The sequence below is a fragment of the Onychostruthus taczanowskii genome, unplaced genomic scaffold, assembly GCF_017590055.1.
Source record: "Onychostruthus taczanowskii isolate IOZ18803 unplaced genomic scaffold, ASM1759005v1 scaffold3, whole genome shotgun sequence".
In the NCBI taxonomy this organism is placed as follows: domain Eukaryota; kingdom Metazoa; phylum Chordata; class Aves; order Passeriformes; family Passeridae; genus Onychostruthus; species Onychostruthus taczanowskii.
This window is the reverse complement of record NW_024500349.1, coordinates 6108119-6130405: the sequence shown is the minus strand read 5'-3', so window position 1 is coordinate 6130405 and position 22287 is coordinate 6108119. Positions and strand designations below refer to the sequence as shown.

The following is a 22287-nucleotide window of genomic DNA, read 5'->3' as shown; positions in this document are numbered from 1 at the left end:
TATAAAAGCTTGCTATGTTGTGCCATTCTGTGAGGTTTCAATTGCCTATGCATTTGGTGCTCTCCTGTTTCCCAGGTAGGACTATGGCAAAAAAACAATACTTACTCTGAAGCATGAATTAGTGCTATTGCTTGTATCCCAACCCAAGGGACATTTGGAATCAGAAACTGTTTCAGAAGCAGCAGGAACAGTGACTTTTTCAGCTAATTTTTTGCAGATAAATTTTGCCTTTACTTCACAGTTCTGAACGTCCCATAGTCCAGCTGCATTTCCACTCCTAAGGGCAACACAACCAGCTTCCTTCCCTTTGCAAGATAAAAAAGAAAGTTGAAATGTTTTTTAAAGAGGCTCTTTCGGCATTTTTATGGCTCATGTAATTAATTTTCAAAAGACTATTTGAAATATTTAGTGTCGAATCAGAGGAAAAGCTTTGTGAAAAGAGGAAACCAGCAAGTCCTTCATCATTGTCCCTTCCCTTTGAATGCATGAACAACTCTTTGCCTGCCTCTTTCCCCTGTCACTCGTGGCAAGGCTTTGGCATAATTTAGGTTGGAAAAGATCTGTAAGATTGTGGAGTCCAACCAATTAACACAGCACAGCCAGGCCCACCACTAAACCATCAGTGCCACATCTACACATCTTCACATCCTGTAAATACCTCCAGGGATGGTGACTCAACTACTTCCCTGGGCAGCCCATTCCAAGGCCTGAGCATCCCTTCTGTGAAGAAACATTTCCTGGTATCCAATCTAAAGCTCTCCTGATGCACCACGAGGCCATTTCCTCTTCCCGTATTACTTGTTGCTTGGGAGAAGAGCCTGATCTCCACCTCATTGCAACATCCTTTCAGGCAGTTGTAGAAAGTGATAAAGTTTCCTCTGACCCTCTTTTCTTTCAGGCTAAACAACTGAAGCTCCCTCAGCCACTCATTGTTAGACTCATGTTCCAGACCCTTCACCAGCTGTGTTGACCTTCTCTGGACATGCTGCAGCATCTCCCTATTTTTTTTGTAGTGAGGGACTCAAAACTGAACCCAGGATTTGATTTGCAGCCTCACCAGTGCATGTAGCAAAGACACTTCTGTTTCAAAGGCAGAATGTTCATATGTGTCGTCATGGATTTATTTTGATAAATCCATGGGAAACAGTTGGAAAACAGTTTAGAATTAGGGAACACAGTTCCTTAGTAGCATAGATTTAATCCAGTGGTAGTGATGCCTTAAAGAACCTAGAAATGAAACAACAGACTTTTGAGACAACATTAGTATAAGAGGTAATATAAAGGCTGATCTTTATTGGAGGCCTCCAGGGGCAGATATGGAAAATGTCCACAAAATTCCCAGCCCACCACAGGGTGAATACAGTTGTGTAAGTTTAGAAAATTAGCATAATTGACAAAAATCACCAGTAAGAGATATAAGAGGTGAGGTAATTTCCCTCAGTTCTACCCTCTCTAATCACAGAATCACTAGGTTGGAAGAGACCTTTAAGACCATTGGATCCAGCCCATGCCCTAACATCTCAACTAAACCATGGCTCTGAGTGCCGCATCCAATCTTTTTAAAAAAATTCAGGGATCACTCCACCACCTCCCCAGGCAGACAATTCCAGTATTTTATCACCTTTTCTGTAAAAAACTTTTTCCTAATGTCCATTTTATAATTCCCTTGGCACAGCTTAAGACTGTGTCCTCTTGTTCTGTCAGTTGCTGCCTGGAGAAAGAGACCAACCCCCACCTGACTACAGCCACCTTTCAGGAAGGTGTACAGAGGGATAAGGTCACTCCTGAGTCTCCTTTTCTCCAGGCTATACACCCCCAGCTGCCTCAGTTGTTCCTCACAGGGTTTGTGCTCCCAGCCCCTCGCCAGCCTAGTTGCTCTCCTCTGGACGCGCTCCAACGTCTCAGCATCCTTCCCAAACTGAGGGGCCAGAACTGGACACAGCACCCAAGATGTGACCTCACCAGTGCCAAGTGCAAGGGAAGAATGACCTCCCTGCTCCTGCTGGCCACACTATTCCTGACACAGGTCAGGATGCTGTTAATCTTCTTGGCGACCAGGGCACACTGCTGGCTCATGTTCAGCCAGCTGTCAACCAGTACCCTCAGGTCGTTTTCCACGTGGGCACTGTCCCACCACACCATCCCCAGCCTATAACACTGCAGAGGGTTATTGTGGCTAAAGTGCAGGTCTTGGCACTTGGTCGTGTTAAAGACCATCATTCATCCTACTGTACTCTGCCCATCCATCCAACTGTTCCAGGTCCCTCTGCAGAGCCCTCCATCTGGAACCTCACCAGTGAGCCAAGATTGTGGGTAAATGATAGAGAGCAGCTTCACAAGCTCATCTGCCGGCTCTCTTACCACCCTGGGATGGATCCCATCTGGGCCTATAGATTTATCCCCCCTCAGATGGAAATTAAACTTCGTTTATGAAAATATATCTTGAAGTGCTATTTTTTGGCCTTGGTTCCCAGAAAAAAACAAGACAGGATGGGGGCCTTGTATCCCCTGGGGCTTGGAGGTCTGGAATATGTTTTGTTCTTCTGGATAGGGGAAAGATAGGGAAAAGCATTGGGACTAGCTTCTAATACCATAATAAGCTAGAAATATATGTGTAAAGAATACAGAGAATATATAGAAAGAAAAAGGCAAAAATCATTTGGCGTCAGTAGAGTACCAGGCATTGCTGCATTCCAGTTTGTGTACAGAACACCTTCACCAGTCACCCACTTGAAAATCCCTTGCTCTTCCATGTCTGAGAGACCAATCCAAAAATACTTCTCAGAGTTCAGACCAATGAGGCTGGTCAGGTAGGCTTGCTCATATCTGAAATGATAGGAGTTAGATGGGATTAAGTCTAGCTTTCCTTCCATCTTCCACTCCTCAGCATCCAAACTTCACACAGCTAGAATGAATAGATTCTCCTTTAAGTTTCCTCTTAGGGGGAATATGTTGTTTAACTGGGCCCCAGCTGCAAGAGGGGGTGAAGTTGTGCTATACTGAAAAATTGCTCCTTACAGAGCTGAAGTTGCTGTTGTCTGTTCTTTCAAAGTAAAGTACTAGAAAATATTGATGTGTAAATTATTTATAGTAAGAAAAGCCATACTATGTTTATTCATTTTTTTTTTATTGTGGGGATATTGTGGGGGAGAAAAGCCATACTATGTTTTTTTTTTTTTTTTTTTTTTTTTATTGTGGGGATATTGAGGGGGTTTTGGTTTGGTTTGTTTGGTTTTTTTCAAAAAGTTCTCAAATATTTTTTAAAATTACAATATTATTGCATCAGATATACAATTTTTAAACTGTTTTCATACCTGTCTGCTATACTTGTTAAGTAACCACTGCTCCTTTTACAGGTTTTCTTTGCTTCTGAAAATGTTACAGAGGTATGTCCAACAAGGTAGCAGTAAAAACCATATCTTTCCCAACCCTGTCAAGAACACATAACATAAACTTGCAATTAAAAAAACCATAAGTTCTAGCACTTGAATTTCAATGAATATACATAAGCCAACATATTTTTAATATAACGTAAGATGATTATATATAAATCTGAATTCCAGTGTACCAATGGAAATTCAGCTTAGCAAATGCTGAGAAGAGATTAGCAATGCAGAAAGAAGAGATTTAATGCCTATTAAAAGTGGAGTCTCACTTTTTTGACAATAATGGAAAAAATTTTACTGGTAAGAAGTCAGAGGGACTCAGAGATGAATAAAATTATTTTTTGCTTGGAACAAATGAAAAGTGTAGTCTGTATTATAGTAGAGATGCTGGTTCAAGTTACTATGTTTCTGAGGCTAAAGGAACAGTAAATTGACTAATTAATTGATGTAATACATCAGATCACCTAAAAAGTCTGACTGAAGAGGTAACATAGAAATCACTGAAGAGCAAAATCCTCAAAATTACAGCTGAATTCCAAGTCACTTTTCCCTGTTGTGACATCTCAAGATTTGCTTGCTGCACCCAAGAAAGGTGAATGAACTCTGTGTTCTGTATTTGGCTGCTTAACTCCATTGAGCACAATGAGTTTCAGCTCTGTTCCCCATATGGGCTTGTGGGAAAGGTTACTAAATATAGAACAGGAGTAAATAGGAAAGAAAAAAGAGGAAAAACAAGGAAAAAACTAGTAGGATACAATGACTTGATCAAAACAAATTCACTTGCATCATGCTGCATAGTCCAGAACTGCTACCAGTCCTTACTACGTATTCAATAACCACAGATGGTTGCAGAACAATGTAACAAATATGCTGACAACCACAGAATTGGCTTTAGCTCCTTTCACAGAAAGTTCTGAGAAGTAATAGGCCTGGCTTATTATTATTCCTTATATGGGAATGTAGTGAAAAATATCACCCTGAATTTGTTCAGGAATAACACTTGCTAGGAAAGAAAAAAAAAAAATATCATTTCACTGTCAAGAGGAGCTTGTGAAATTTTGCTAACCACTTGGTTATGCTTTCTTCTTACCTTCAGGCAGGCAGGATCAGTCTTTGCTGTTCCAGAAACTCCTTGCAGTGGGTCTCTTCTGCAGATGTAGCCTAACTTCCTGTCACAGGCACTGTCTGCCCAGTACCCATCCTAGTTGCAGTTTGGGAAGAGGTGAAAAGCAGTGAGGCAGAAACTTTTTACTTTAGAAACATTATCATTCTTTTCAAAATACTGTTTCAATGTGAATAGCTGTATTTTTTAGTGGATTCCAGGTATTTGAGCTTGGAGGTGAGGTTATGTTAAGCTAAGTGACACAGCCAGACTGTTAAGGTTTACTTGGCATATAATGTACACTCACAATCAGCTATGAATATTTTATATATTTATGAAATTTCATTTTCAATTTAATTTAGAACAACCATATGTCTGAGTGAATAAAGGTGACATTCTTTCATTTTATACAGCTTAGCAACTATGCTAAGCTGCATTAAAAATCTCCCTAGAAATGTAGCTAAAAGTCAAATGGTGCAGTGCTACACGGCATGATTCATGTGGAATGCTTCACCTTTCCTGCCATAATGACACAATCTTCTTGGCCAGTGACTTCATGGGTTGGTTCTCCAGGCAACCACTTGGTATATGTCACAGGAGTCCCATCACTCCACTCAAAGTACATTTGAATTTTGAGGTCGTTCAGGCCAATCCACAGCTCGTCCACAGCTCCTAAGGACAGGAATTCATTTGTGTTATTACCCGAGTTGAAACAGTCCATAGGAGTGAGATTTTATGGAGATGAGCTGAAATTGCAAGGTTGCAATGCAAATTCATCTGTATTAAAAGACAGAGGAGTTTATTTTAAAATGCAATTCTCATTCTTCTTTCAAGAAGTTAAAAATTATATACCAGCAGGAAATTAGATTGGTCAGATTTATCAGTAAAGTACATTACTGTATCTACAGCTACAAGGTGTCTGATGCAGATAATCCACTCAAATGCTGTAGTGACTAGAGCTGTTATTTACTTCAAGTGATTTCATGCAGTGAAAAACAAATTAAAATCAAAATTAAAAGAATTTAAATGAAAATGAAAAGACAATAATGACTCCTCTTACGAGTTTTTTGGCTTTCACATTTTTCTAACCTATATATCTGTGGCCTTCCCTATAAATATTCATAAAAAGCAAGAAAGAATTATTTTATTTAAATCCTGTAAGATTTCCAGTAGTACAGTTCTCTGTGCCAGACACTGCCCTGTAGAAATACTCACTGTAGCCAAGCTGGGACAGTATGAAGCCGTGTTCCTCAGGGCTGTGGATACTGGCCAGGTCACTACTGCTCTCATTGCAGGAAATTAGAGCTTCTCTCCATTCCTTGGGGTCTCTATGAACCGTGAAACAGTGACCTCCATATGGCAACCATTCTTCTGGGCATTTAACAGGCTCTACATCCCCTCAAAATCAATAGATATTTCAAGTTTTTAAATGGTGCAAACTGAAGCCTAGAATAACTGCAATTATATTTGAAATTTAGCTAATTAACAAATTAGAGTGAAAAGGTGGTAGTAACAAACAAGCAGTACTTCATTCCTCACACATGTACTTTAGTCTGTATGTTGTTGCTCATGGTACTGTTAGAGAAAGCAAACTGCATTTAAACAAAAGAGGAAAAGACTAGAGCCAGTTGTTACTGGGCTTCACTAGTGTGAAGAATTCACTGGCCACAGGAATATTTTGGAATTTCATATGCAGCATTTCCACGCAATATACCCCACCCAATTACGTTTTTTATATTTCATAAAGGAAAGGTGTTATTACTGCAGCACAAGTAATTCTCTGCACACATGGCTTTCCGTGCCAACTCTCACTAAATAAACCAGAGAGAAGTATAGTAGAAAAGTGGTCCAAAGGAAGCTCCTTTCTGCCATCTTTCTGGATTAAAATTTTAGAAATATTTATAGCAATCTAAAAAGATTGCCATCTTTTTGCCATCAAGAATTTGCTCTGAGCCTACTGATGACATTTTCCCAACCCTTCTGTGACAAACCTCAGTCTTTCCACTAGAATGCACTGCAGGAAGGGTGAAGCATCTCTAACTTTATTTTGTTGTCCATGCAGACCATGATATTTTCATGAAACTCTATGGCTTAACCCAGTGCCTCTGGAATTGTGAATAATAATATAAAGTAAAAAATGCTTGTGTGGTTAGTGGGCTCCAGGAACATTTTCAGTATTTAAATATATTTTGCTAAAGAAATAACAATAAGCTATGTTCTGTACCTGTCATCATAGCAGTAAACCAAATTTCAATGCTTGCATTTTCTTTTTATTTTTAATAGCCATTAAATTTAACTTTAGTGACACAAGTTATGCTTTTATCAAGAGGTTTTTTATTTGGTTGACATACCCGATGGAAGAATTAAAGGATCCTTTGTAGATTTTTCCTTTTTACAGATATAGCCAAGTTTCAGCTCACATGGCTGGTTTTCCCATTTAGCATCTCTTCTGGGGTTTAGTACTGCACAGATCTTTTCAGACTCAGGCTCAGGCCTTCCTTCATGGGATAAAAACCAATTATTTTTATGTAGCACAGGGTTTATATCAGCAGCTAAAAGAGCAATTTACTGTTCACCTTTTCATGTGTCAATTACGGGCTCATTATTTCACTCCTACAATTGTTTTTCTACCAGAGATAACGAAATGTAATTTAGAAGTACCCATCAAAATATTTCTTTTGATGCTTATTGCATAATTCACACATTTGATTACAGAACAGTGGTCCTTTCTGCATGTCCTGTTGCAATTTGAATGCAGATTTGCTCCTTGCTGCAAGCAGAACCTCCTGACATTCCCTCACAATTGCTGTCTCTCCTGTGCCTGTCTCTTCCACCCCAGAGTTTTTCCAGAGAACTACTATCCCTGGGGAATGATCAGTGTTTTCTTCTCAGAGAGGCCCACAGTGTAAAGAATTAATTTTTTCCCCTCTCCCCACAAAAATTACGACTTAATTCTGCAATGAACTGGAAGTGTGTAGACCAGCTCATGACCACAGCCATTGCGTGGGGAGCCCTGGGGCTGTGGGCTGAGTGCCCCGAGAGAAGACCTCTCAGCCCTGAAAAGCTTGAGGAATTTGATCAGCTCAACAGAAGGTAGAAAATCTTCCTCCAGACTCAGGAACTCTGGGCTTTCCCTTCATCTTCTCTGCCAGGTAATAGCGGGTGACACCTGAGTCTTGGGAAGGCAGAAAGTTGGGCTATGCCTGCATTTATTCAGAATTTGCTGCAACCAGCTGTTGCCATGGCAATAATTGACTTTCAAAGATAAACTGTCAATGCCATGAACTCTTGAATGAGAAAAAAGCATAAGAAGTGAAGAGGAAGGCTTTGCAAGAGCAATGCTGGCTGACAGCTGAGTCCTTGCAGGATGCAGGGTCTGATAACCCTGTGACAGTTGTAGAGACACAGAGGATTTCACTGCCTTGAAGGCATCCCAGTATCATCCCAGTATGATACAACTCAACTAGGGTGTTTTACTTTATCTGCTTCTGATAGGAGATGAGGTTATTTAGGTCTTCTGCTTGAAATTCCATTAGTTATATCTAGTTAAGAATAGCATAATTCTCAAATTAGAATTCCAAAAATTGTTTAAAAAGATTACTACCTGGTGCCCAGTTGAAGTATCTGAAGGGAAAGCCACCACTCCACTGCCAGCCACTGTTGAGATTCAGACTGTTAAGCCCAATCCAGAGAGAGGATCTCTTGCTGTCAATCAAATCTAGATAACCAAAAGAATTGAATTCTAATGAGATTTGCTGGGAAAACTTTAGTAAAAGTCTCAGTGATTTGTAAGTTCAGTACAGAATTCATGTTTACTGGTAATAAACTCAGAGGTTTTTTTCTGTAGATAAAGGGTAGAGAATTGAAAAAGTTTATTTAACATATTAGTTTACCTGAACTTAATGCTATTCTACAGTTTGATATAAACAATAAGCTTTGAAAATTGAAAGATTGGATTTCTATTATTAATATTGTTATAAGTTTTCTTGCTTGTGGTGCAACCTTCCTTCTACAGTGTGCATAAATCTATAAAGTCTGTATAAAATTTGTATCATATTTCAAAACAACTATTTCATTAGCTATGCATGAAGAATACTGATTTATTAACACAAAATATAATCTTAGAATGTGTCATATAATGTAATTGCCATGTAATTGCCATGTGACCCTTTCCAGAATCTTTCTGGTGTTTTCTGAGCTTGAGCTAACTTTTGCTTAATTAGCTGAACATCCTTAAATTTTTAAAATAAAATAAAATAAAAACAACAACAACAACAATAATAATTTCAAATAGTAATTTCACAATTTGCTAAAGTTCCACAGATCAAAATCCTAATGTACTGTAATTGTGTTATTTCTGATTAGTATAGATACCATTTTCTTACATCAGCTATTCACTGTAATGTGATTAAAGCATTGAAACATTTCTAATCAGTCAAAAAATACTTTTCAAAAGAGCTTTTACTGAATCTTGCTTATTAGTTCACCTCTTAGATATATTTGCTCATGTATCTCTGTGACACTTAGTAATTCTGCATTCTGCTGCTGACAGCTCTTCCTTGCTTGGTGCCATGTGAGAGCTGACTGGTGGTTTATCTGGTAGTAGGTTCCTGTCAAAGGATCTGTACTCCAAAATCTGCCCATGTCTGTGTGAGAGAAAGGAGATTTAGTACCTGAGGTTGTAATAAACATGTTACACAAAGTGTTATGGCAAAATTTAACTGCAAGCTTATTTGTGAAATAACATTTTGGAGCAATTAAGGCTCAGATCCACAAGTTATCTTGATCTTTGTTAAGAAAAGAGGGTGTGTCATTGACATTATCAATGATAAGCCTTTCATCCTTTATTTGCACTTTCCCCTTCAAATTTTGTAATCTCCAGGAGAAAAAGAATATTGTAAAGAGGCCAATAAGTCAAAACTGTATCTTGATCATTGTCTACCCTGAGAACCTGTTCAGAAGCTCATAGGCTATGCCCAAGTTTATTCTTGTCTGGAACACAACTGAAATTCAAACATTTGCAGTAATGAAACCTTTCTTGTGAAAGTGCCATGACTGATCACATTTACAATGCTATAGGCTTGGGGAAGAGCAGCTGGAAAGCTGTCCAGTGGAAATGGACTTGAGGGTGCTGGTTGATAACCAGCCAGATGTGAGCCAGAGAGTGCCCAGGTGGCCAAGAAGGCCAACAGCATCTTAGCCTGTATCAGCAAGAGTGTGGCCAGCAGGAGCAGGGCAGTGATTGCCCCTCTGGCTCTGCACTGGTGGGGCCACACCTCAAATGCTCAGCTCAGTCTTGAGCCTGACTGCAATAAAGAGCTTGAGGTGCTGGAGCACCTCCAGAGGAGGGCAAGAGAGGTGGTGAAGGGCCCTGTCAGGAGCAGATGAGGGAATTGAGATTGTAGACCACCGCATGTGTTTTAGATAACCAAATGTTGAAATTGTATTCTGGGTGCTCACTGATAGCAAAACTCTTCACTTGGCAAGTACTAAAATGAGCTGTGATTACAGCTTGTCCTAAATTTCTCTTTTGTTGAGAAAAAAACATTAAATTTCTTAAACGGTTTGTTAGAGGAAATGTTTTCTATTTCTTATTGTGTTTCTTCATTGCTAATTCAGACATTTTTAACATTCTTTTTTAACTGTAGACTGGAGTATTAGTGATAATGTCCCAACAATTTTATAATGGCAAATACTTCATATTTTCTAGTTTATATAATGAGGATGTTATGAGATTTTTGAAGCTACTGCTTGCAATATTGCACCAGAGAATAATTTTCACCAAATCAGTCAGAATGATGGTGGTTGGTGGTGGTTGAGAGCGAGCTGAACTTGGTTTACCAGTGCAATGCTCCCATCAAAATGACAAATTGTGATTCTGGTTCTGTGGTATTGAACTGAAACTTTAGGTCAGAGGCAGCATTTTTAATATCTTCATGAACATGTATTTTGGGCTTCTTTATCCTGCACTCCCATGACATTACTTTTATCTGTTTAAGATATCATTATTTTGTAATATATTCTGAAACTCTAAAAGGGAAATGCTGATGGTGCTAACATTTCAGTAAAACCTTTGAGCCAATCTTTTAATTTTATATCTTTCTAAAAAAACATCCACCCATGAACTGTAGACGAATCTTGTTATACAGAACAGGGCTTTGCTTGGGTGGAAAAGGTTAGACTACTGCAATCACAAATATCAGTGAGTATTAGACTGTGAATGGCATCTCAATTTTCAGGTGATTCTATGCTCAAGAGAGTGATATTTAAAGCACACTGTTTTTTCTACAGTCTTAACTACTGATGGACACACCTGGACAACTTCCAAACTTACTGTAGGCTATTAGCAAGTAGATTTGTTACTTCTGTCAGGAAGTTATTGCATGAAAGAGACATTCTGGAGTAAAATTTAGGCCACTACAAGGTTTTTCCCTTGTGCATTAACAGCATCTCAATATTGATATATTTATGTAGCAGGGTTGTGCTACAGGGTCTGTGTCAGCATGTGGGACTTACTGGCAGCTGGGCAGAACCCAAACAAATGGTCCTCATCGAAGCTGGGCGTTGTTGCACACCACAACAAACCATCTGACCTGCCTGCAGCTGTGCACTCAGCGTACCATCTTCCACTCAGCAGGAAGGGGAAGGCACACGGGGCTCCATTGGAATTTCCTAACAGTGTAAACACGTCTGAGGGAGCAAAAGAGAAGTATTAATATAGCTTTGTGAATATGTGTGTCTGTACTCTCCATGAGACTATGTGGAGAAAGCATGACAAATGTTTCACCAGTGTAATTGGGGAACTGCTGTCACCAGCAATGTCTTCCATGGAAGTTCTTGGTAGGTCTTGCAATTTACCCTTTGCTTCTGGGATATGACATCAGCTCTACCAGCTAGAGATTGAGCAGTTTCATCCTGTAGTCAACTATGAAAGAGTTGCAGCGATTTTTATTTCATATATAATATAATATATATAATAATATATAATAATATATATTATATATATAATATGTTTCATATATATAATATATTATTTATTATATATTATATATATTATATATATTATATATATTTTATATATTTTATGTATATAATAGATATATAATATATTTTTATCTCGTCTGTAATCTTCTAAAAATAATGCTATCTTTTTATCATGTGCCTTAACTTCCACTTCATGTGGTTCAATATTGTGGGATTTTTTGGCACCTGAAATCTCCTAGAGCAACTGAAGGTATTGCGCATGGAATTATTTCCTTACATTAAATATTGATGTATTAAACGAAGAGATTTTTTTCCCTTTCATGCAATAATACTAATACAAGCTCGGTAGTAATAGTATGCAGTTAAATAAAGTGCTTTGATTACAAAGTCCCAGAATCACAGAATGGTTCAGGTTGGAAGGGATCACAGAGGGTTATCTGCTCCAAGCTCCCAGCTCAAGCAGGACCATCCCAGAGCACATGGCCAGGATGGTGTGCAGATGGCTGTTGAATATCTCCAGTGAGGGAAACTCCAAAACATCTCTGGACAATCTGTTCCGGTGCTTGATAAAAGAACTTCTTCCTCTTGTTCGAGCAGAACTTTGTGTGCTTTGGTTTCTGCCCACTGTATTATTGCTAGGCACCACTGGGAAAAGTGATTAACACTAACAATTAAAAAAAAACCTACATCCACATTTGCTTTAAAAGAAAAGAACAAAAGATATGCACATTTTTCTCACATACTGCACTGTGTCTGATCCTAAAGCAGCTGTTTTTCTCTAGGATGGAGTGACACAGGCCTGAATATGTGAGCTAATCATTCTCTAGTCCACAATGGCCTCAGAGGGAAAAGCTGGTATTAGGCTAAGGAGGGCAGAAATCAAAAGACCTTATCTCTGATGGCAAACAAGACAATTCAATAGACCACAAAAATAACCTTAAACCTTACCTTCGTAGCTTTGAGAGCACAAATTATCCACAGTTCCATAGATCTTCCATTTACCCATTGCATCCGATCCTGCTTTCAGCACAATATTTTCTCTTTTTTTTCCGGCACTGAGAAATAAATCTTCCCCTTGGATTGCCAAGGCTGCATTTCTGCATTCCCATTTCTGGAATTCACTTTTCTTGTTGCATGGGTACAGAGAAATTTTAGCCTGGTTTCTCTTGTTGGGCACTCCCAAGCATTGTGCAAAGGCCACGCTCATTAACTGATGATCAGAGGCCCACCTGAATTTTTGTAAATCATTGTTTTTCTTGCAAGCAGCTGTTGTGACTGCCTCAGAACTCTGAGCAATTAAACAGAACTTAGTATCCTCATTGAATATTAAGAATATTTCCTTGTCTGTAAAACAAATAATTCAGAATAACTGGTTAGGGTGAGCACATGGTAAGACGAGCTTGTGAGGAGAAATATGTGCTGTTTATTCTATGCTGATCTATGCTATGATTCTATTCTGACTCATGTCAGGAGGCTGCAAATTTTTAGTGGGATCAAATGGCATTTTCAAGACACATTTCATTCTGGGAAGGAAAAGTAAGTACAGCTCACTAAATACATGGGAACACAATACAGGGGAATAAGAACACATAAACTACATTAAGACAGCTTCAAATATGTGATCATAATAATGGAATTTTATCTTCTTCTGAAATGCACATATCATTCAAGAATTCCAAAAGAGACCTTTACTGAAAATTTGGAAGTTGGCCATCACTTTCATGCATTACAGATTTAGCTCCTGTGACATACATCTCCATTGGGTCCCATTTGTGCTTAATAGAGTTAGTGAGTGCTCCTTCTGGAATTTACGTGTTCTGTTATGGTTTGGGGTATTTTTTGGAATTAAAAACCATGTAATGGTGACTTGTTACCTTGCCTTGATCCAGTATAACTTCCATAGCACATTTGTCATACGAAGTCAACACAATTTGCGCAATACATCACAAACATTGTCACAAGAACAAACACTGATATAAATACCGATACTATATAGGTACTATCTATGTAGGTACTATAGGTGTGGGCCTGCATGCCTGTGCATTGTGAGTGCCACACAAGATAATGCACACTCCCAAAGGGTTACAGGCAGCCTGCTCTTGTAATCCATTGAGATTAGTAAACCCTGCTGGGAAGGGCTGTCCAGAACTGCAGCTCTGCTGTGACACACAAAACAAGTCCTCCTGGGCAAACAGCTGCATGCTCTTAAAAATGTCAGGTAGCATGCGGCTCTCACTGGCTTTGGGTCATGAGGGGTTGGAATTTGGACTACAAAGAATATTCTAGCACCTATAGAACAGGAGGGCAAAATTTTGCCCTTCAGCCCTCTGTTCCTCAAATTCACACCTGGAAACAGAGATGCAGCTTCACTGCCATATCACTCTGAGAGAATAGCTCAGAAAAGGCAGTGAGATTCCCCTCCACATCCTAAAGTAAATTTTTAGAAGTGTACGATGTTAGGGCAAGCCAGTGTTGGGTAGTGAACAGAAGAGAAAGTCTCTGGGAAATTCTGGGAAGGTATGACAGAAAGAAGAATTCTTGAGCTCTTTCAGAAGGTCCCTGTATTACTTTGACCAGCTCAGTAATGTATAGGAGTTTCACTTCTGTAAATCTAAATTTGAAGCTGAGACTTAGTTTCTTCTTTTGTTGTCCATTTAGGCAAAAAGTTTTAAATATTACAAAGTCTTTAATTCCTTACTGCTGAGTAAATAAGTGCTTAGTGTAGTCCCCTAAGTACCAGTTGTTGTCCCTCATAAAATTTTTGGTTCTAATAATAGGAGTTCTTGCTGGAAACTGTGAGGTTTCTGCTTTTGGGTCAGGTTCCCAGCTCACAGAGCAGGTGAGAGACCCCATTTTTTGCACAGGGTAGTGCTGTCACAGCTCACATGGAACAGGGTCTGCTTTTGGAAGCTGTGATATGTACCCCACTCCACAAGTCTAATGAACTGAAGGCTAAAGTAAACACATTTTTGAAAATTATCATCATACTTAAAAAGGGAGCTGTGATCTGTCTTTGGCCAACTTCAAAGCCTTAAGTATCCCTCTCATCTTTACTCTTACTGCTGTAGTGGTTATTCCACAGCTGTTATTGACTTTCAAATATTTATAATTTTTTTTTTTTTTCACTGGCGTGTTCTCAGCCACATTGCTACACCTTACATCAATCCACAAGTTCCACCTCATACCACACAATCTCATGCTAAGGTTAGGAGATACACATGCAACACCCTATTTAATTCCTTTATCCTTTTCATTTTTTTGTGAGTCAGTCACGCTTACAGACAAAGACTATGGAGCACACTGTGAAGTCCATCTACTTTACAGTAGCAAACATAACCAATAAATAAGTTGTACCTAAAAGGCAATCTTTATTCATATATGTGACTCAGTCCTGACTTTTGATTCCCAGCTTTACCCCATTTTGGATATTTGCCTCTCTTTAAAAGTAAACCAACATCTCTGTATCTGTTTTGTGGAAACTTCTGTGGACCACTCCCATTAGCAGAAATATGAAATATAGATTAGTAAATCTATGTGAAAATCTTAGATTGAGAGAAGCCAGCAAGACAACAAAGATGCCCACTTTCACATCCACTTTTGCAAGGGATAGTAAAAAATAGACTCACCGAGTGTCTGAAAAGCAGTATGAACAAATGACAGGAAAACTAAAACTGTAGAAAAGGTCAAGTTTTTCATTCTGTCTTCTTATTCACAAGGAGATGAGATGAAATGAAATTAATTGCTGCAGTAGAGGTCTTAAAGAATCAGTTGGTGCTGGCTCCTTCTCGGTTTTGAAGATTTTTAGTTGAAAGAGAAAACTGGGCTCTAAATAAGGAAATATCCTGTCACATGTGGTATTTTGAAATCTATAAATAATTACAAAATTTAAACTTTGCATCTGAAAGTGAAGTTTCCATCCATTCAAATGCAAGTGGCAAAGTTTGAACAGTTCAAGATCATTCCACTGAATTGTTTTTAACTTTCTTGGTTCTGTGCTGGAATTGTAACATTCTGGTCCTCAAAGACAAAGAAGTAGGGAGTGCTCTTTAAATGAATCTTAAATGTCAGACATATGTACCTGAGGAACTCAGAGAAAAATACATGCAAATTTCTTAGCCAGAAAGGTCTTCACTGCTGCAAAAGATATGTTGATGTAATTTACTGCAGTGAGCAATATTGACCATTTCAGTATAAAAAAATTAACCCGCACAGGACAATTTAATTTTGCACGGTGACTTGACAAAATGCATGCACCTGCCTTTATCTATCTGGTGTATCAGCTAGTAGAACTAGTGAGTTGTTATTTCATGTGAATTTATCTTAGAAGAACCAACACAAATTAGCCAAATCTTTACAAATCATTCTGTGATTTTGAAAAACAAACTCCTGCCGTTCAAAATTATTTCGTTCATAAAATACAAATGAACTTAAGTACTTTACTCTTTCTTTATACCAAGCATAAGTGAGACAATAATACAGGAATAGTTTCAAATTTTACAAGTGAGCGTCTGCCATTTATTAAGTGGAAATGAACTATAGCTATGATGTACAATCCCTTAGTAATTTTGAAAAAAAGGGAGGAAAGAAATTCAGCTGAAACTGCCCTTCAAATTTTTTCTCATTTTTCTTGGCTTTATTATGAAAAGAAATCTCACAGTATTTTCTGCAAGAGCAAAGCATCACTTAATAAGATAGAAGAAACTCATTCTCACAATACAATCTTTGGAGTTGTGTTATCAATATAAAATATAAAACATTTAAATAATTATATTATGTTGGAGTTTTTCCTCTGTTTATTCTTTGCATTTACTTTGCCTTAATCAAACAGCACAGAATCCATTTCCATATTTACCAAAAAAAATATTCTTTGTAACTTACATGAAGGGGAGAAAAGAAGATCAAGAGGACTGCCATTTAAAAGTAGTTTGAATAAAAAATGAATTTTAAAAAAATGAATAAAAAAATAGTAGTTTGAGTAAAAAATGGCCTTATTCCTTATCCTCTGCAATATGTTTTGTTTAATTGACATATCTGTAAATTGTCAATCCAATGTAGCATCTCCTCTGCAGTTCTTAGGCTCTTTCTAAAGGTTTGTAATTCCCAGAGGTCCTTGAGATCTTTTTCTCTTCAGAATGTCATAGACCACAGAGAATTCCTAGAAAACTTAAGCATCTCAGTAAATCTCTAAAACATTTCACTAGCAAGGTACTGCTTTATGCCCCACTCTTTTACTGGCCTGAATCATGGACACAGACCCCAGTTATCAGTCCATTTATCAGAGAGGTGGAGGATAGTTAGCAAAGCTATCCTAAAATAAGTGATGAAGTGGAATAAAACCAGGAGTGCATTCTTCAAAATTTATTTGGCAACTATTTTATTTTATAGTTTATTTATGGCTTTTTTAGTCATATGCCTTGTTCACGTTTCTGTGTCTCCTGCTGTCAGCCTCTTTTTTAAGGAAGAAGACTCATTAGATCAACAGACCATGTATCATCTCCACATGCTAATTAAACACTGAAATGTTATTGTATAATATATAGCTTGTTTATTGATATAGTCTCATGTTCGTAATAGATGAAAAACATTCAAAGTCATAGAATAAGACTGTATGTAAAGATTTATTTGTTTTGCAAAATTCAAGTTAAAGCCATGAATGAAGGACAAGTATTTGCATTTCACTTACAATGCTATCACAAGCAAGACATTTGTGTAAAGGGTGTAACACAAGGGCAGCAATGGGGACAAACAATTCATGTAAATCTCTGTTTATTCCACATATCACTAAAGTAACAGTGTGAAGGCTTCAGAACAGTATGGTGAGATACTCTCAAAGTGCAGAAACTAGGGCTGATGGCTCTGCAAAGAGTGCTCAGTATTAGTCTTGACTCTGTATGTGATGCTGTCACAAATTCCTGAATAAGTAACCCATAACTTTTAAATCTAAATTCCCACTAGCTCTGTTACTTTCCTTGCTTGCTTAATTAGACATTTTGTACAGTACTAAGTCAATAAATACCTGAGAGTATTTATTGAGGAGCATACAGCAATAGTTCCTAATCTTTACCAAAGGAATAAATGCCAATTTTACTCCATAATAGAAGTTACATGCACCTGAGAGACTAAGGTTTCCTTTAGTTCAGCTATATTTTTTTCAGCTTAATCATTTATTTTGGCTGTGCTATCCCATCAGACAGCACTATGTTCATTTTTTTCTTTGTTGTTGGTAGCATCACTTCCACTGTCTCCTGCAGCTAGGACACGGCGGTATTCCAGCTGCCTGCTGCTCCGCCTCACCTCTCTTCCAGTTCCACTTCCAGTTTTGATCTTGAACAAGAAATAAATCATGAAGCCCACCCCCAATAAAATTATGAGGAGCAGAGTAAGTAGTATCCACATATTCAGGTGACCACTGGCTTTGTCCTTTTTGGCATCTGTAAATAAATAAAAAGTAAATAGAAATGAATGAACTGTAGCCACAAACACATATAAGACTATTGAAAACTGTCATTTCTTCTTCAATTACCACGTGGAAAACCTATTGTAATGTCTCTGTGTCAGTCTTTCTCATAGATATTACCAAAAGAGGAGAATCTTACAAAAGGAGGATCAGAGAGGGGATGTTCAATTTACCAAAGCATTTGATTATCTTGGGGTTCCCTAAGAGTCTTACAGATATTGATAAATTTGGCTGGGAAAGAAATCAATAGCAATTAAGTAAATTAAGCTCATATATATATATATATATATATATATATATATATATATATATAAACTAAATAAATAATATTAAATTTAAGCACGTATCTTTGAAATTAATTGGAAGGGGGGAAAGTCCTACCTTTCACATTTCCAGCTGCTTCAAGAATAGCTGTCAAAGATAAAGACAAATGTTTAGTCAAAATCTAGAAAGGTCACATTTTCTTCCTGACAGCTTCATATTAGCAAAAGATCTGGTAACCTGCACATCATCATCACTTCTGGAAACACATCTGCTAAATTAGGAGAGCTGAAAATGCACGAAAGAGTTTTAACTCCATATTCCCTTCAATAAAACTGCAGTGTTTTTCAAATTAAATCCCCCTTCTTGCCTCTTTTGTAATAACCAGAATATGTCCAATCTAAGCAGTAGTGGTTCCTGACTGTTTTAAGAGGATTCTTCCTGATTAATTAACCTTGCCCTTTCCACCGGCTCTGTTTCTTGTGGAGTCTGGGAAAACTTGATCTACTGCTGAGGACAGCTGAGCTTTCATGTATCACGATTCTTTTGAGGCCCAGCAGGTCTTAATTTACCATTATTTATTTGCATCTGTAACTACACGTATAAACTCAACTTTCTTGTGCAGCTTTTCCCGGCTGTGCACAGAGGGCGCAGTCTGCAAGGCTTTTCCCGGCCGGCTGCCGGGAGCTGCCGGGAGCTGTCGGGAGATGCTGGGAGCTGCCGGGAGCTGCTGGGAGATGCTGGGAGATGCTGGGAGCTGCCGGGAGCTGCCGGCAGATGCTGGGAGATGCTGGGAGCTGGCCCCGCAAGGACGGCTCTCCCCGTGGGCAGCGGGAGCCCAGGGATGCGCAGGAGCCGGGCTGCTGCAGCAGAACCAGGGCAATACATGGGGCTCCGGTGTTTTTGCGAGCACGAAGGAGAAGCAGATGTTAAATTTGTCTCTGGAAAGGGCGCAGAGCTGGCTGTAATGGGATAAACACCTGGTTGTGCTGAAATGCCGTTCTGCTGGAATAAAATACCCTCTGTACTTTGGCATTGCGCATCAGGGCCACTCACAGTTAAACCCATCACATAAAGTGTGTGGTGATAGTGGGTTTCTGCTTTCTGACATCTGGTAGCAGAGAGCTATCATTCAGTAGTGTCTGTTGCCTCCAAAGAAAACTAGGCGTTGTCCTGAAAGCAGAATTATCCTTTCGAGAGCGTGACCTGAACAATGCTGTGACTGCTGCTTCCCCCAGCAGCTGCAGGCTGGCTTTGATGGGTGAAAGGTCTGAACCTCAGAAACATCCTGAACCTTGGGGTTGTGAAACAGGGCAGGAAATAGGACTTTTTTGCAGAATTAACAGTTAAACTCCAAAATACCACATGCTTGCTTGGCTCACACTATTCTGATATTTCTACTTCCTGACTAAAGCAGATGGTACTCAGTTATACAGAAATACAATATAAAAAAAAAAAAAAAAAAAAGCTAACCAAAACACTTCTACTCTTTTCAAAAGTCACTATATGCTCTCTGGATTGCACTTCCGCTCCTATTTAAATAGGATTGCTTCATCCATCTCTTGCTGGAACAGCATGTATCATAATACAGCAAGAGGAAGAATAGCAAATTATTGATGTCACTCCTGTTCCATAGAAAGAAAATAGGAATGTCAGTAGAAAAAAAAAAAATGTGTTTATGTTGGAAGGGAACAAAAAAATAAAGAAATTTGGGGTTTTTTTCAAGAAGTATTTGCGTAAAAAATACACTGTAAGAAAATCTGAGGTTATGAAGCAAGAAATCATAAACAGGGCAAACAAAAAATACACTTGTATTATTTTTGTCTGAACATTGAAATATTTGTGTCAGTCCTTTGCAACACTCATATTGTGCTATTACTACTGAAATAAAACCATAAATGGAAAGAAGGAATATTAAAGAAGTCACTTACTCTTTGGTTTCTTACAAATAAAGCCTTTTTGGGAAGAGCAGGGTAGGACACTCCAGTGGCCCGTGGCCGCAGACAGCTCCACGCAGAAAGCCAGCTTGTCCCCCGAGGGCTGCCCCTCAGCCCAGTTGACAAAGTCTAAGACACTGTTGTCTTGCCAAAGCAGCTGCCCTGATGTGGCAAATGTTAGTATCAATGCTAATAGATCCACAGGAAAGGTCTTCACCTTAGTGAATATTGACATATTACTTTCTTCAGCCTATAAGGCCATACTACTTTCTTCAGAAATTCCATCTGTGTTTGTTTTTTTGATGCATTTTATCTCATTTGAGTGTTGTCTCAAAAACAATAGAATTGCTTTCCCAAATTATGATTTGCAGATTTATCAGTTATTATAATATCATAGTTTTAATTTATATTTCTCCGTATGTTTGCCTAGGATATTAAAATTTCAAACTGAAAAAAAATCAATTCAGAATTTTTATAAAAATGTCTCAATTATTATTTCATCAGCACTCAATGAAAATCATGAAGCTTTTACTGTAATGCAAAATGTAAAATTAGCATTTATTTAAATTTAAAATGCATTCAAAATGCATTTATTTAAAATTAAAACTTTTTTTATAAACTCTAAAGGAAGTTTTGATGTTTCAATGGACTGAAAATAATCTAAAATAAAACCCTTTCTGACTGCTTGTAGTCTAATAACAGTGTTTTCTTCCAGATGCATATTTACAACTGCGTGCTTTAGCAAGCAGCCTAATTTTCTCCATACAGAGTCACAGAGGAGCTTGATGCTGTGGGACTCCCACAGGTCCCACATGAGCCTTCCCCAGCCAAGAGAAGATGACAGCCAGTGAGGAGTTTTTACCCAACAGGAAAAGCTTTCTCAGATACCAGGAATAGGAGACAACCTCCGAGAGGACTCAGGTCTGAACTCCAACTCTACTTCAATTGGTTGCTTAAAACCCATTAATTTTATTAATATTTTTTTCAATTTAATAAAGTCTGTTTATGATTATTTATAGAACTTTAAATAGTTACCATTTACATTTCTGTATATTCCTATCCAGAAGCCGCTTGTCTTGCTTGCATATAAATCTGCATGTTCTATTAAAAAGTTTGATTCATACAGATCTTCTACAGAAGCCAACATACCACCTATAAAAAAAGCAATGGAAGATGATTGGAGATATCCCCAACATAGTTACAGCTTTTGAGACAGGTTAAGTTTAATTAAAAAACCTCTCCCACTGATAGGGAGTAAAGAAGAATTTAAACAGAGACCACAAGGAATTGTCCAGCTGTAGGGGAACAGCACAGACAGTGAGAGATCTCATCTGAAGTGAAAGACACAAAGGCACAGATATGATAACTTTTAAACAGCAGACAAAGTGCACTATGTTTTCAAGTGGTTAGATGATATTTTTCATAGGAATTATGAGTGATTATTTATTTGTTCTTCATAGTTTGACAGAATAATATGTAGCATGAAATACTGCTCAACAAAATCTGCGCAACAAACAAATCCGCAGTTCAAACCTATGTATTAATTTTTGTGGCAGTGGTGGTAGCATAAGAGGGCTAAGAGGATCTAAAAAGGTATGAAACAAAGGATCCATTTATTTTCTTTTTCCTGGCCTCCTGAGACATGGATGAGCTAGCTGATGACTTAGCAGCAGAGGTGAAAGAGTGCCAAGGTGCTGCTCTGGTCTTGGCCAGGAACAGATGTCTCCAAGGAGAAGGAGGGAAGCGTTTTCCCTCCCTGGACTCTGCAGTCTGCCACGGAGCCTTGCTCATAGAGTAAGGGCTACCAGGCAGCACAAGCAACACCTTTTGGATCAACCCCTTCTACACAGCCCATGTTAAAAGTGAGTGGCTGTTATTATGATATTTACTTTGCCTATTGTATAGGGAAATATATGAAAAAGAAGGGATAAGGCCAGAAACAAATGGGTTTTTTCAAGTCACATAAAATTTAAGATCTTACTAAAAGGAGAAATTTTGTGAATGAAGACATATAACAAGAAACAAGCATAGCTGGAAAAATAGAACAAGGAAATCACCTTAAACTCAACATAACTTAAAAGCACATAACAGTAAAAAATAAATGAGACATTTATTCCTTATTTTTAATATTTGTAGATTTTGCATTATTACTTTTCAAGA

General features: G+C 38.2%; 2 protein-coding genes across 2 annotated transcripts in view; both read right to left on the bottom strand.

The window, feature by feature from the left end:
• Nucleotides 1–15240, bottom strand: part of LOC121338198 (macrophage mannose receptor 1-like) — a 34309-nt gene extending 19069 nt beyond the window's left edge. The window contains 12 exon segments of the mRNA XM_041408918.1: nucleotides 106–305; nucleotides 2678–2826; nucleotides 3315–3430; nucleotides 4477–4587; nucleotides 5003–5160; nucleotides 5704–5886; nucleotides 6840–6986; nucleotides 8093–8206; nucleotides 8976–9134; nucleotides 11005–11178; nucleotides 12421–12816; nucleotides 15099–15240. Coding sequence (XP_041264852.1) covers nucleotides 106–305; nucleotides 2678–2826; nucleotides 3315–3430; nucleotides 4477–4587; nucleotides 5003–5160; nucleotides 5704–5886; nucleotides 6840–6986; nucleotides 8093–8206; nucleotides 8976–9134; nucleotides 11005–11178; nucleotides 12421–12816; nucleotides 15099–15168 — 1977 coding nt within the window. The 5' untranslated portion in view covers nucleotides 15169–15240.
• A 1859-nt stretch (nucleotides 15241–17099) lies between these two features.
• The window catches only part of LOC121338200 (macrophage mannose receptor 1-like), a 33116-nt gene continuing 27928 nt past the window's right edge, over nucleotides 17100–22287 (bottom strand). The window contains exons 26-29 of the mRNA XM_041408920.1: nucleotides 21163–21279; nucleotides 20122–20289; nucleotides 18311–18340; nucleotides 17100–17903 (exon numbers count right to left, since the gene is read on the bottom strand). Coding sequence (XP_041264854.1) covers nucleotides 17659–17903; nucleotides 18311–18340; nucleotides 20122–20289; nucleotides 21163–21279 — 560 coding nt within the window. The 3' untranslated portion in view covers nucleotides 17100–17658. The remainder of the gene's footprint in view (nucleotides 17904–18310; nucleotides 18341–20121; nucleotides 20290–21162; nucleotides 21280–22287) is intronic.